Source organism: Sinocyclocheilus grahami, unplaced genomic scaffold, assembly GCF_001515645.1.
Source record: "Sinocyclocheilus grahami isolate Dianchi unplaced genomic scaffold, SAMN03320097.WGS_v1.1 scaffold675.1, whole genome shotgun sequence".
Lineage (NCBI taxonomy): Eukaryota > Metazoa > Chordata > Actinopteri > Cypriniformes > Cyprinidae > Sinocyclocheilus > Sinocyclocheilus grahami.
The window spans coordinates 19,610-35,005 of NW_015505854.1; the positions used below are offsets into that span (position 1 = coordinate 19,610).

The 15,396-nt window shown below is 35.7% G+C and overlaps 1 protein-coding gene across 5 annotated transcripts in view; it reads left to right on the forward strand.

Annotated features, from left to right (window-relative positions):
• LOC107559147 (Golgi apparatus protein 1-like) overlaps positions 1–15,396 on the forward strand; it is a 38,959-nt gene that overhangs the window by 10,265 nt on the left and 13,298 nt on the right. For 2 of the 5 annotated variants that reach the window (XM_016242882.1, XM_016242885.1), the window contains exons 2-13: positions 1,121–1,150; positions 4,640–4,726; positions 4,828–5,043; positions 6,261–6,464; positions 6,541–6,612; positions 7,263–7,449; positions 7,535–7,746; positions 9,488–9,609; positions 9,901–10,002; positions 12,260–12,413; positions 12,528–12,560; positions 13,391–13,528. In XM_016242882.1, the coding sequence (XP_016098368.1) occupies positions 1,121–1,150; positions 4,640–4,726; positions 4,828–5,043; positions 6,261–6,464; positions 6,541–6,612; positions 7,263–7,449; positions 7,535–7,746; positions 9,488–9,609; positions 9,901–10,002; positions 12,260–12,413; positions 12,528–12,560; positions 13,391–13,528 (1,557 nt within the window). Of the gene's footprint in view, positions 1–1,120; positions 1,151–2,706; positions 2,737–4,639; positions 4,727–4,827; positions 5,044–6,260; positions 6,465–6,540; positions 6,613–7,262; positions 7,450–7,534; positions 7,747–9,487; positions 9,610–9,900; positions 10,003–12,259; positions 12,414–12,527; positions 12,561–13,390; positions 13,529–15,396 lie in introns of all 5 variants that reach the window. The other 3 variants (XM_016242884.1, XM_016242886.1, XM_016242883.1) reach the window with 2 other exon arrangements.

Here is a 15,396-nt window from a genome sequence, read left to right on the forward strand (position 1 = left end):
CATTTTGCAGGCAATGTCACACATTTGTCAAACTTAAATGCTCAGTCATCAGTCACAGGATTATTGCAGAATACTTGTTCTTCTTGTCATGCCAAACATTGCTGTACGTTTTAACCTTTCGGTTCCTTCCAAAGAATTAATTGACATGCAAATTACCAGTGCGTTTTGGTATGGTAGCTTTAAACGGTGTGCTTTGTCATTTGACACTCACAGTATTTACTCGGCACACATTTGATTCTCCAGGAGAATGTGAACCAATATCCTTCCAGCATTAATGTAAATCCACCAGATTGTGTGATTTGAATTTGCTGATACTAAAAGTAAAATTTTGGATGTACTGATTTCTTTCACCTCGTTCTGTTCAATCTGCCTAAACTGAAGTTAAAAAGAGCCTGAAGTTTAATTAGGTTGTTTTAATAATGAATTTTCATACTCGAATGTTTAATTTTTGTCAGAATGTTAATTATCTGATAGTCATCATCTAAAACTCTTGTTAAATATTAGCAGTCCACACACAGGATGTGCAGCAGGAAGCTGATTTCTGTTTGCATCTGCCTGGGGTCACAAATTAATGCAAATACATTTCAGAAGCCTAAAAGTAAATATAACGCACATCTACAAACATTAGCAACTGTTATTATTTTATGCATTGTTTATTAGGGATGGGTCATGATATTTGACTTGTTGTCCAGCAACTGCGACTCCTGTGGTCTTGTTTTTTTTTCTTATTTTAGTTTTGATATGTTTAAGCATAGCTTTGTTTGTGTGGTAAAACTCTCTTTTCTTGGCTCTTTTGTCTTTTTGAATCTCTTTTAAAGCACCAGTACTACAGCCATACATATTCAGACATTTTTGGTTGCTGAAGTGTCACAATGTTTTGAGCATCCCACAACAAAATGCTCTTTGAGGCACTGCGTTCAGTTATATTGTTGCACTTATTCTACTTGTTTTTAAGCACAATACAATGTTTTAAATGTTCCTTAAATATTGGGGTGAACCCAAAACCAGTGTAATTATACAGGGCTAGTCTTGAAATTCATGTCGTTTTGCACATGCCTATTACTTTTGTCTGTGTGAACACTTTTATAATTTATATTTTCTATTTTTAATCTCTCTTTAGGAGACAGAGATCGCTTCAGACTGCAATCATGTAAGTGTTTACACACTATTCCTGTTATTTTTGGTCCTGAATGTTGATCTGAATGAAGGTTGATAGTTAAACCCAAACAAACTAGCTGGAGTTTATTTTGTTGATATATCAAACCAAAAGAGGTTAACTATTGTTTTGGTTTTGTTTGTTTTTATGTTTTTGTTTTAATGCAACAGATATAAACATTCTCACTTTCAAATAATGTGAAGTGTTTTAATCTTTTGTTTAATTTTGCATTTCTTGTCTTTTTTCAGTTAGGCTAATGTCTAAATTGGTTAATTTAAAAATGAAAACAATATAATTTAAAAATAATAAAATATTGAGTATCAGAAGTATAAACATTAGGGATGTAACGATATCAAAATCTCACGATACAATAATACCACGATACAAAGTCCACGATACAATATTTATTGCAATATAAAATTTAAAAAAAAGACCAATAAAGAATTGGGAAAAAATTAAGATTTTGTACATTTTAGTTAAATTCTTCTATCTTATCTAAAATTCTTTCTATCTTTTATTTTGAAGGAAAACTCCGGTTCAGTGAAAACAGGCTTACAAAAATGCGTCGCACTACAATGCAAATTACCAGTGCGTTTTGGTATGGTAGCTTTAAACGGTGTGCTTTGTCATTTGACACTCACAGTATTTACTCGGCACACATTTGATTCTCCAGGAGAATGTGAACCAATATCCTTCCAGCATTAATGTAAATCCACCAGATTGTGTGATTTGAATTTGCTGATACTAAAAGTAAAATTTTGGATGTACTGATTTCTTTCACCTCGTTCTGTTCAATCTGCCTAAACTGAAGTTAAAAAGAGCCTGAAGTTTAATTAGGGTGTTTTAATAATGAATTTTCATACTCGAATGTTTAATTTTTGTCAGAATGTTAATTATCTGATAGTCATCATCTAAAACTCTTGTTAAATATTAGCAGTCCACACACAGAATGTGCAGCAGGAAGCTGATTTCTGTTTGCATCTGCCTGGGGTCACAAATTAATGCAAATACATTTCAGAAGCCTAAAAGTAAATATAACGCACATCTACAAACATTAGCAACTGTTATTATTTTATGCATTGTTTATTAGGGATGGGTCATGATATTTGACTTGTTGTCCAGCAACTGCGACTCCTGTGGTCTTGTTTTTTTTTCTTATTTTAGTTTTGATATGTTTAAGCATAGCTTTGTTTGTGTGGTAAAACTCTCTTTTCTTGGCTCTTTTGTCTTTTTGAATCTCTTTTAAAGCACCAGTACTACAGCCATACATATTCAGACATTTTTGGTTGCTGAAGTGTCACAATGTTTTGAGCATCCCACAACAAAATGCTCTTTGAGGCACTGCGTTCAGTTATATTGTTGCACTTATTCTACTTGTTTTTAAGCACAATACAATGTTTTAAATGTTCCTTAAATATTGGGGTGAACCCAAAACCAGTGTAATTATACAGGGCTAGTCTTGAAATTCATGTCGTTTTGCACATGCCTATTACTTTTGTCTGTGTGAACACTTTTATAATTTATATTTTCTATTTTTAATCTCTCTTTAGGAGACAGAGATCGCTTCAGACTGCAATCATGTAAGTGTTTACACACTATTCCTGTTATTTTTGGTCCTGAATGTTGATCTGAATGAAGGTTGATAGTTAAACCCAAACAAACTAGCTGGAGTTTATTTTGTTGATATATCAAACCAAAAGAGGTTAACTATTGTTTTGGTTTTGTTTGTTTTTATGTTTTTGTTTTAATGCAACAGATATAAACATTCTCACTTTCAAATAATGTGAAGTGTTTTAATCTTTTGTTTAATTTTGCATTTCTTGTCTTTTTTCAGTTAGGCTAATGTCTAAATTGGTTAATTTAAAAATGAAAACAATATAATTTAAAATAATAAAATATTGAGTATCAGAAGTATAAACATTAGGGATGTAACGATATCAAAATCTCACGATACAATAATACCACGATACAAAGTCCACGATACAATATTTATTGCAATATAAAATAAAAAAAAAAGACCAATAAAGAATTGGGAAAAAATTAAGATTTTGTACATTTTAGTTAAATTCTTCTATCTTATCTAAAATTCTTTCTATCTTTTATTTTGAAGGAAAACTCCGGTTCAGTGAAAACAGGCTTACAAAAATGCGTCGCACTACAAATCTAGTGAAATGCTGTAATCATCTACCACGAAAATAAAGCCTAACTGGTGGCGTTGCGTTCCCAAGCTAAACACAGCACTGCACTGCAATAAACGAGTTCACTGCATTTATAAGTTGTGAACAAAGCCGTTCTGCGGCGCGGAAATCACCGGATCATGAGCTGATCGCCTCATCAATGTGTGCGCTTCGCTTTGAAACAGACTTGATGAAGGGATTAATGCTACATTTACACAACAACGATGTTGTCAAAAATGAAAACGTTTTTCCCTTGCGTTTTCAAAAAGTTTCACGTATACACGACAACGTTTTCAAAACTATTCGTGTTTACACACATCCGCGAAAACGGCGAAAAACGCTGTATTACGTTTGCCAGGCCAGTAGTTGGCGCTGTCACCTTGTTAGTAAACAGCACCTGTAGGGAAGTGACGAGTATATGATGTTTATGATGCGTCTCCATAAATAAAGCCACACTTTTCTGAAGAAGCGTTAGCAAACTCTTGAGCAGCAACAACAGTACCATGTACTCCGCCGTTGTTGTGTATGTTTGTTCGCGCTTGCCTTTAAAATCGACACGTACTGCGCATGTCTACATACCTAACACGTACTACAAAAATATGCGCCTTCAGTCCCCAAAACGCCGTTGTCGTTTAAACAAACACGCAAAACGCATAAAAAGTTTCCAGTTTTTGGATGAAAACATTGTTGTGTAAACGGCCCCTAAGCCATATTGTGTTTTAGTTCTTTTGACAGATACCGTACCATGTACTCCGCCGTTGTTGTGTATGTTTGTTCGCGCTTGCCTTTAAAATCGACACGTACTGCGCATGTCTACATACCTAACACGTACTACGCACGCGCATGCCGTCACCGTTTTCAAAGATTCCCGTATTGTTGTTTACACGGAAACGATAACGGTGGCGTTTTCAAAATCTTGCACTTTGAAACCCGTTTTCAAAAATATGCGCCTTCAGTCCCCAAAACGCCGTTGTCGTTTAAACAAACACGCAAAACGCATAAAAAGTTTCCAGTTTTTGGATGAAAACATTGTTGTGTAAACGGCCCCTAAGCCATATTGTGTTTTAGTTCTTTTGACAGATACCCCGCCAAAGCATAATGGCCCAAAACACAACTTTAAAGACCTTTTATGTTAGCATAAGAAGTTTACATATATTTAAAAAACTACACTTTTTGCCCGGAAGAGCTATAGTTTAATATCGTCAAGTGACCACGATAATATCGAGACATCCCTAAGTAAACATCATTATTCATTCAGTACTGTAAGATTAAGTTATGCAAATAAATCGTCCTGGTTTATTCTTAGCTGCTGTGGAACTACAAGCTCAATCTGACGACTGATCCGAAGTTTGAGTCTGTCGCCGTTGAGGTGTGCAAGACCACCATCAGTGGGGTCAGTATGCATAGAGGTGGCGAAGGAAAACCAACTTTTATCTCAAACTGTACCACAAAGTCACTGTAAACCGAAATCGTTTAAACCTGGTTTGTCTCCAGATTAAGGAGTGTGCCGCTGAGGAACGTGGGAAGGGTTACCTGGTGTCGTGTTTAGTAGATCACCGCACCAACATCTCCGAGTACCAGTGTAACCAGTACATCACCAAGATGACCAGCATCGTCTTCAGCGATTACCGGCTGATCTGCGGCTTCATGGACAAGTGCAAGGACGACATCAACAAACTGCACTGTGGAAGCGTCAACACTGGAGAGAAGGTAAGCCCAGGTGCATTGTGGGTAACTGAAAGCAGGAGTATGACCACAGTCTTTGAAAAAGGATGTAACACTTGTTTCCTTTTTTTTCTTAAACCACTGTTTACTATTTGATGCTTTCTGATAACAGTGCCAGTATTTTTAGCAGCTCTGCAAGTTTCTGCTACATTAGTGTCAAATACAGGACTGTAGCCGAACACTAAAGCAACAAATACATGCTTTTTAGAACTCTTTATTTTATTCATCTTTGCAACTCTGTTTGAAGTTGTTCTTGAAACAGTTCAGTTTTTTTTTCATTGGTTGATATTGGATATTTAATTATGCATGCTCATTTAACTTATTTTAACGTTTAGATTACCTTTGTCATCATTTAACACTCACTCAAATATATAATGTTTAATAACACTCTTAAATTTAATATTAAGTGAATCAAAATGAATAGCAATTTCTCATACTGTGCATTACAGTGCTGTGATGCCTAATTTGTAGAATTGACTGATTTTTGATGTTTTAGTTTTTGACAAAATAGTATTTATTGGCCATAATGTGACGATAAGCATGTTAATATCGGGCAGCATTATAATGCAAGGATACTTCACCCACAGAAGAAAATTGCCAAAATTGATACTACAACTTCAAATATCCCAAACCCATAAGACTTTCATTCATCTTTAAAGCACAATGAAGATATTTTTAATGAAACCGGAGAGATTTGTCACTCAAGTCCGAAGCTTTAACACTTCAAAATGATCTTAAAGACATCTTAGAAGTAATCCATAGGCTTTTATTCACATTTAAACGTTGGTCAGCGTACATGCATAAAGCACTTCAAATATGGTCAACAGAAGATCAAACTTGCTTGTTTGAAGCACACAAAAACCAATGAGGTTTGTTCTCGCACATCAAGCATAAACGATGAACGAAAGACTCTTTTTGAGGGTGAGTAAATGGCTGAATTTTCCCATTAATTAACTTTGATGGAATGAAGATCCAAGTTCTTGTAGCTCTGATTAGCATGACGGACAAAGCCTTTTTAGGACCAGTGCTTTGTTGTAATGGGAGCTGTCAACTGATTCAGAGGCAGTTGGCTAGTTCTTCACTTTAGCCGGTTCAGTTTTCAATCAGCTGGTCTGAGATTTAAACTACAGTTCAGTTCAGCTTGTTAAACTGCCATGAAATACTGTTGTCTGTCCTAAGCGCGCATGCCCCGTTCTCTACAGGACAGCCACTCTCAGGGCGAGGTGATCGCGTGTCTGGAGAAAGGCCTGGTGTCTGAAGCCGAGGAGCAGCCGGGTCAGTACACCATCAAAGAGGACTGTAAGAAGTCAATCATGCGCGTGGCAGAGCTCTCCTCCGACGACTTCCACCTCGACCGCCATCTCTACTTCGCCTGTCGGGAAGACCGCGAGCACTTCTGCGAAAACGTACGCCGTAATCCTCTAATACACGCTCACTGTGCACTTCTGTGTGCTGATGGTCTGCTCTGTTCGTTTGTCTCAGACTCCAGCAGGAGAAGGAAAGGTCTACAAATGTCTGTTCAACCACAAGTTTGAGGAGAGCATGTCTGACAAGGTATATGTGGTTCTTGTTTTGCAGAAGCAATTACTGAGAACTGTTTATAGTGATGGTGTACAGAAAATGAGCATACTAGATAATAGGGGTGGGCCGATAGACGATGGCTGTTCGACATTAGCCCGGAAGCCCTAAACGGAATAAATACGAGATGGGAGGAAAATATATATTCCAATACTTTCTCTCGCAGTTATATCATTGGGCAATTACACTGTATATAAAAGTATCCCGCCCCCGGACGATGTAATTCTCAATCTCATAGATTATTGGCCAATTATTGACTCATTTTACTAAAAATAGAAAAAGAAAAATGAGCGGTGAAAGATGAATTTGACTGATAGCATTATTGTATTTTTTTTAAGTTCTGTAGATAATTGCCACAATAATCACGTAGAGAAACTCTAATATTGTGACAGCTCTACTATATTTGCGTTTTCATTTTAAAATGGTTGCACACGTGTGTTGAGCTGTGGTGCTCGTGTGAAAAATATGGGTTCAAGTCTGACTCGTGGCCTTTTTTTTTCATTTTATCCATGATTTCTTCTCATCTGTTTATTTACCTAGCAGTTAAAATGAAAAATTGCTTAAAACACATTTATTTATTATTACACATTTTTCCATTTGAACTTGCGTATCTGTGTTTTCCGCAGTGCAAGGACGCTCTTTCCACTCGTCAGAAGCTGATCGCTCAGGACTACAAGGTCAGCTACTCGCTGGCTAAAGCCTGCAAACTGGACCTGCGTAAATACCGCTGCAACATGGACACGGCCATGCCTCGAGCCAGAGAGGCCAAGCTCTCGTACCTGCTGCTGTGTCTGGAGGCAACCGTGCACCGAGGTAAGGCTTTGGTGCGATGCGGACGGACCCAGGTTCTGCCCCCTATAGATCCGGTTTCCTCATGTTTGCGCTCGTTCTGTCGCAGGTCAAACCGTGAGCGGCGAGTGTCAGGGAGAGATGCTGGACTACAGGCGCATGCTGATGGAAGATTACTCGCTCAGTCCCGAGATCGTGCTGCATTGCAGAGGGGAGATTGACACGCACTGCTCCGGCCTGCACCACAAGGGTCGAACCCTGCACTGCCTCATGAGGGTGTCCCGGGACAAGGGCATCTTGGAAGGCCACTGCCAGAAAGCTGTGAGTGGAAATGCACTTTGGTGCACTCAAATGCTGGTTGGTCCGGTCGATATCTTGAATATCTCAGATACATTTTGTATTAGCAAAAAATTATATCTGGCATTATTTTGGAGAGAGATATTTTTTGGAATACTGTGTCTATTTGACTAATTAACAGAAACTCTATTTTACCCATTGTGTCAAAACAAAGTATACTAATGGCTTGGTCAAATTACAGTTCACTTATTTTATTTTTTATTTTTTTATGTTCATGTTTTTATTTTTTTTATAAACCGATAAATAAACAGATGGATATTGATGTATTTATTGTTTTTCTGTATTTTAGTTTTTAGTTTTTCCTTTGTTTTTGTATTTGTTTGTTCTTTTCTTTGTTTGTTTTTAGAACGATAGATATTTGTATCTTTTGGTTTTTGTGTATGTTTGTATTTTAGTTTTTGTTTTTTTTTGTGTTATTTTTTGCTTTTCTGATTTGTTTTTTTATTAGTATTTATTTTTGTTTTTTGCTTTGTTTTCGTTTAGATGTTTTGTTTTTGTTATGTATTTTTCTTGTTTTTTAGTTTAGTTTTTGTTTTGATATAGATAGATAATTGTATCTGTTGATTTTTGTTTGTCTTTTAGTTTATTTTTTTTGTTTGTTTTGTTTAGATTTTTGTTTAGATGGAGAGAGGCAGGATAGATAGATAGCTGTTTAGTCAAAATATTGATTATCCTGGTTTAAAAAATAGAAATGCATAAATATGAAGATAATAAATATCACCAAGAGGCTGAAAAATATCAAGATATTTAGTAATTAGTAATAATAATACATAGTCGTATGCATTCACTGTGTTTCAGTACTTCCTGTGATGAATTGATTTAAATCGTGAATGAAGTCGTGAGATATTCATTCATGTTAAATAATGCAGTGGCTGTGATTTATGGCTTACTGTGTCTATTTGACTAATTAACAGAAACTCTATTTTACCCATTGTGTCAAAACAAAGTATACTAATGGCTTGGTCAAATTACAGTTCACTTATTTTATTTTTTATTTTTTTATGTTCATGTTTTTATTTTTTTTATAAACCGATAAATAAACAGATGGATATTGATGTATTTATTGTTTTTCTGTATTTTAGTTTTTAGTTTTTCCTTTGTTTTTGTATTTGTTTGTTCTTTTCTTTGTTTGTTTTTAGAACGATAGATATTTGTATCTTTTGGTTTTTGTGTATGTTTGTATTTTAGTTTTAGTTTTTTTTTTGTGTTATTTTTTGCTTTTCTGATTTGTTTTTTTATTAGTATTTGTTTTTGTTTTTTGCTTTGTTTTCGTTTAGATGTTTTGTTTTTGTTATGTATTTTTCTTGTTTTTTAGTTTAGTTTTTGTTTTGATATAGATAGATAATTGTATCTGTTGATTTTTGTTTGTCTTTTAGTTTATTTTTTTGTTTGTTTTGTTTAGATTTTTGTTTAGATGGAGAGAGGCAGGATAGATAGATAGCTGTTTAGTCAAAATATTGATTATCCTGGTTTAAAAAATAGAAATGCATAAATATGAAGATAATAAATATCACCAAGAGGCTGAAAAATATCAAGATATTTAGTAATTAGTAATAATAATACATAGTCGTATGCATTCACTGTGTTTCAGTACTTCCTGTGATGAATTGATTTAAATCGTGAATGAAGTCGTGAGATATTCATTCATGTTAAATAATGCAGTGGCTGTGATTTATGGCTTTTATAACTGTGTGTGTCCCATCAGCTCCAGACACTGATACAGGAAACAGACCCCGGGGCCGACTATCGCATTGATCGCGCTCTGAACGAGGCCTGCGAGTCTGTCACCCAGACCGCCTGCAAGCACATCCGAAACGGAGACCCCATGTGAGTGCTCCTGTGTAGATATTTGTGCCAGAGCGCCAGCTAGAAAGCCTTTCTGCCGGTAAACAACAAATGGAACAAATAGTTGCCTAATTAATATTAGAGACGTTTTGTATTTGCGTTTCGAAGCGAAGCCTTTTCTGTTGCTTAAGGCACTGCATATGACACTGCAATAATCGCACTGAACAAACCCGTTCTGCCATAAACTTTCCAGTATGCTGTTGATTGATCTTTACATTTGACCTTGTTTCTGTCAGTTTTGTTCATATTGTGTGTGTGTGTGTGTGTGTGTAGGATCCTGTCTTGTCTGATGGAGCATCTGTACACTGATAAGATGGTTGAAGACTGTGAACACAGATTGCTGGAGCTGCAGTACTTCATCTCCAGAGACTGGAAGTGAGTCACGAAACTCATAAGAGTTGTTCTGCCTTTAGGTTTCATTCCACACTTTTCATTTTAACAATCCTGGTTATAAATAATTTGAATGACACACTTCAGGTTCTTCCTTATCCCCCCCCCCCTCAAGAATGCAGTAGGGCTTCTTGTGTGTCTCAATTTTAAGGAATGTCTCTTTTTTTGTAATGGGGAAATCACGTGGTGACAGGATTGAGCCCAAAACGACAGACACAGCTAGGTATTAAAGTGGTAATATTTAAAAGTGGCAATTAATTTAACCCTACAATACATGAATGTTTCACCAGTTATTGTTACATATTTGGATCTTTAGTGACCCGGACCTATATATCTAGCACTGATGGATCTCTAAGTGCTGCAATAGGATAAAACCCCCTGATATTGCAACTATTACAAAATAATAAAATAAAGCAAGTTTCATTACCTTATGAAACTTAGAAGGGTTCAACTTGATTTAACTGTCATCGTCAGAGTGAATTTCCCCGGTGCATTCAGCATCTGCCTCATGTTTGTGATCTCAACCATATTTCAAATCTATGGTTTTCGGCGTCTTCAAAATCAATATTTTGATCGCTGGCAGCTTATTCACCACATCCACCAGTTCATTATTTGGTGATGACATTCTTTTGTTTTATGCCTGCGGTAATTGTGAGTAAATCATCACGTCGTCATTGTGTATCAAACAATTTACATACCTCAGGACGCTAGCGACTCTATACACTTTTTAGAAAAAAATTCAGAAAACCAAAATTCTTTTATGATTTTATTTTCTTGTTCTAGTGTTTATAATAAATTGAGGAATACTAAGAAGGTTGATGTCTAACTTTAAAAAATGAAGGAGGGAGAAGGTAGTGAATGACGTCCCGGGTCACTAAAGACCCGAGGTATGCATTTAAGGATTAACCCGTTTAATCCCAAAGTTTTCCCAGACATGAAAATATCCAAATGATGTGTCGTTAGTAACCCTTTGAAATAATCAATAATTATTTTCAGAATTTTTTTCTTTGGAAAAGTGTGTGAAAAATTCTGTTTAATGGCCGGTGGGATAATGCGCGTACTGAATTAACGTATTTCTGCAGTCATAAAAAGTGTTATATATTTCAGCCCAGCTATTTTTAACTGTTCGATCACATTATAGGGTTACTATTATGCATAAAAAATCCTTATATAACACTGACAGGAGTACTGAGATAAAAGACAAAAAATTACAACCATCAACGTTTTTGAAGTATTACAACATTAATATTGTAGCTTAATTGTAACATTTTAATTTAATGCAGTATTTTGTCATTGCAACATTTTAGTGCAATTTTCGCTAACAACTGCAGTTGTATTGATATTGTATAACGTTAAGTTCACTGTTATCCCTCGCGCCGCTATTGTGAGCATCGAGGTGTTCACTCGTTCTACGACGACGCTCAGCTGAAGATATGTGCACTCATATATTAATACTAGACACCTCACAGATAATGTGCACCAGAAACCTGATGTTAGCATACTTCACTAGCTTTTGTTCTGGAGCTTGATTGCAGCCATCATCTTCTGAAGCTACAAACAGGAATGAAACTGCTCTGGTCACGTGACGATCTCCACTAGACTCCTGAAACTGCAGATATTTACTTCAGACTCTTTATCTTCTCCAGATTTGCCATATTTGGTCAGTAATGTTTTTAGAGCTGTATTAATGGAAACCTTTTTCACGATCTCTATTGTGACCGGTGGGATTAAATGGGTTAAAGGTGTATTTTATTTTGTGTTGTTTGTTTCTGCTGTTGTTTTTGTTTATTTTTTGTTTATTTATCATTAGGTCTTTTGTTACTTTTTTGTTTTGCTTGGTTTTTGTTTGTTTTTTATTTTTGTTTTTTTAATTGTTTTTGTTATTACATTAGTTTTTTGTGTTGTTTTTGGGGTTTTTTTTGTTTATTTATCAGTAGTTTTTGTTTTACTTGTTTTTTTGTTTGTTTTTTTTATTTGCTTAGGTTTCTTTTTTTTTTTTAGTTATTAGAATTTTTTGTTTGTTTAGTTTAGTTTAGTTTTTGTTTTGTTGAGCAGGTCAAAAGTACTGTCACAGCAAGGTTCATTTTGTGTTCGATCATGATCTTAAACACCTGAGATTTGTTTCTCTGATTCTCTTTAACCGAGACCCTGTCAGCAAACAGCTTTGAAAGTTCCTGTTCATGTGTCTGTTGGGCTAAATGTGAGTTCATGTTCAAACATTTCCCTGTGCTTCTGGTTACAGACTGGACCCTATCCTGTACAAAAAGTGTCAGAACGATGCGGCCCGCATCTGTCACACTCACGGCTGGAACGAGACCAGCGAGTTCATGCCTCCCGGAGCCGTTTTCTCCTGTCTGCACCGGCACGCTTACCGCACCGAGATGCAGGGACGACGGGTACGACTGACACTCACTGAACACCCTCATGTTACACTTCTGCATTGTGAGTTATCAGAAAATAGGACATTGAGAAACTATAGCTTATCTGAGGCTTCCTAAATGCAACTATAGGCTTCATCAGAAACTTCTGAAGTGAGTTTGAATGTAAGTATCTTCTGGTTCCTCAAAGAGGGGAATCTCACAAACCTATCAAAAACACGACTAAGCTGCATTTCACCTTGGAAACAAGAGGAGAAATCAGTTATTTAGCACGCAAACAGTTTTTCCTATTAACATTTTATGCATTGTTACATTATTTTCATGTAAAATAAGCAACCTCCCTCAATTATCATTACCTTAATTCAGTAATAAAATAATCTATATTAAATAAATAATTCACAAGTCAAATTATATACTTTTTAGTTAACTAGTACTTATTTGTCTTACATTTTTTATTATAAACAGCATAAATTGATGTCACAGTGCAGAAAATCTTTATGGTCTCAAAATGGAATTCAGGATATATATCTTAGTTGGTTTTTGCTGTGAAATATGACTCGGTTATGTTCCTGACAGGTCTGGTGACGTTCACTCTAAGAGTAAATGTGATCAAGCTACAAATACATGTTCTCAGCAAATTAGCAGGGACGACTCAAAATCACCCTCCTTTGCCGAGACTGAAATCACATGAATCCATGCTGCGGGCTTTAAATGAGTATTGATTGACAGGAAATGAACTCGGATGATGTGGGTCTTGGGAGTTTTTTTTACAGACTAATCTAAAAATAGACGATACTTGTGTAACGCTTATGGTAATGGTATCAAATTTCATGACACCCGTTAAACACGTGCACACGGATCGCTGTTTGTAGAAGGATCCAGAACTGTGTGTGCGTGTCTGATTGATTGGTTGTGGGTCTGTTTGTTTGCTTTAGGTGTGTGTGTGTGTGTGTGTGTGTATAAGTATGTGCTAATGCGTCCGAGTCGATCTGCAGTTATCTCGGGACTGTAAGACGGAGGTGCAGAGGATCCTCCACCAGAGGGCTCTGGATGTGAAGCTGGATCCGGAGCTGCAGCAGCGATGCATGACAGACCTCGGGAAGTGGTGCAGTGAGAAGACTGAAGCTGGACAGGTCAGTCTATGAGATCACACTAATTATAACCGTCACTTTCCATTGGTTACATGCAATTAAAACATTTTTCTTTAAAATTATCTGTGCTTTTGTTTTTTTGTTCATTTTATGAGGTTTATGAACTTTGCAACCTTGTTACTAAAATGTAGGGCTTGTTTAAATATGACTTAATTGTTTTGTTTTTTTTATATATATATATATATATATATATATATATATATATATATGGCCGCCAGTTTATAGTAAACTAAAACTGACACAGTTAAAAACATGTAATAAAATAAACTTGAACTGAAAAAATATTAAATATGAGTATAAAAAACTCATTTCATTTCAGCTAATTTCTCATTTTTATTTAGTCACAACTTTGTGTACTAAACTAAAACTGAAATAAAAAATAATTGTATAGACATTAAAAAATAAATATAAATGGTGAAAAACTAAAATTAATTAAATTATAAAATTGTCAAATTCATATAAATTATACAAAAATAAAGTTAAAGTTATATTTCCAAATAATAAAAACGAATAAAATCTCACTGATAGTAATATAACACTGTCTGTCACCTTCCATGTACGGTATACAATTTAGTTTTTCTTTCTTACAAATGGACAGTTTTGTTTTCTGTTCATTTTGAGGTTTACCATGTTTGCAACCCTGTTACTAACCTTTAGGATGTCTAAATAAACTTTAAAAACTCGTTTGTTTTGTTTTCTTTGCTTTACTTTGTAATTTTCTAGCAAATAACGTTCAATAAGCATCAAGCTTAAAGGGTTAGTTCACCCAAAAATGACAATTCTGTCATTAATTACTCACCCTCGTGTTGTTCCAAACCCGTAAGTAGGGCTGGGTATCGTTCAAAAATTGTCGATATCGATACTGATACCTTGACTTCGATACCGGTTCCTGAACGATACTTTTTTCGATACCAATTTTATGAAATCTATTTGAACAAGATTACATTATCTGAAAAAAAAAAAACGTTGGTTTTATTTTTCAGCTTGTTGATGTTTATACAGACTCAAAGCCACTGCACAAAGGAACAAAATGTAACAAACAAAAAATCAGTGCAAATAGTTTTAATAAAGCTCAAATAGTCTTCAGTTTACACATCTGTTAGCTACATTTACACTAGTGCGTGTGACAGAATCACCTAGCTCAGACAGAATCGTCATTTCTATTCATTTTCTACTGATTTACTGATGAGCATTAGCAGCTTCCAGCGCTGTCTGCCTGTGCTCTCTCTTCCATGATCGCTGCTCTGACTCAGAGGTTATAATATATTTATGGTATCGAGCTTATATATATATATATGAATGATACTTTTCAACTAAATTAAAACGCCAGTAGGTGCCAGTAGTAAACGTTTAATGAGTGAGTCATTGAGTCGTTCATTCAAACGATTCGTTCAAACGGCAGATTCATCAGATGTTTATGCATGGGCTAATGAAACTTTGACTCAGCCGATTCGTTCAAAACACGGAATCAATCAGCAATGAAATCGGCTGGTTGCTGTGAGATGCGCTGTGTTCCGCTTAAAATGTAAGTGACCTAATATTATTGTATTTGCTTATTGAACTGTTTATAGAACTATTAAACAGTCGTAATGGTGAAAACCTTGTGTGATGTTGCCTAACTAACTGTATTTTAAGTATAAAAACTTCCCATTTTGAATTTTGGGGGCTGGGACGCATTCACACTAAATACTCACGTGTGAACCACATCTCTGAGTGTCACAGTAACGGACCGACTGTGCAGACCTATCGGTGTATTAGGCTATAGTAAGATACCGCGAGCAGACTGCTCCGTACGTTTTCAAATTGCTCTCGCGGATGTCAAACACTGATCGATCTGCGCCTCACTGACG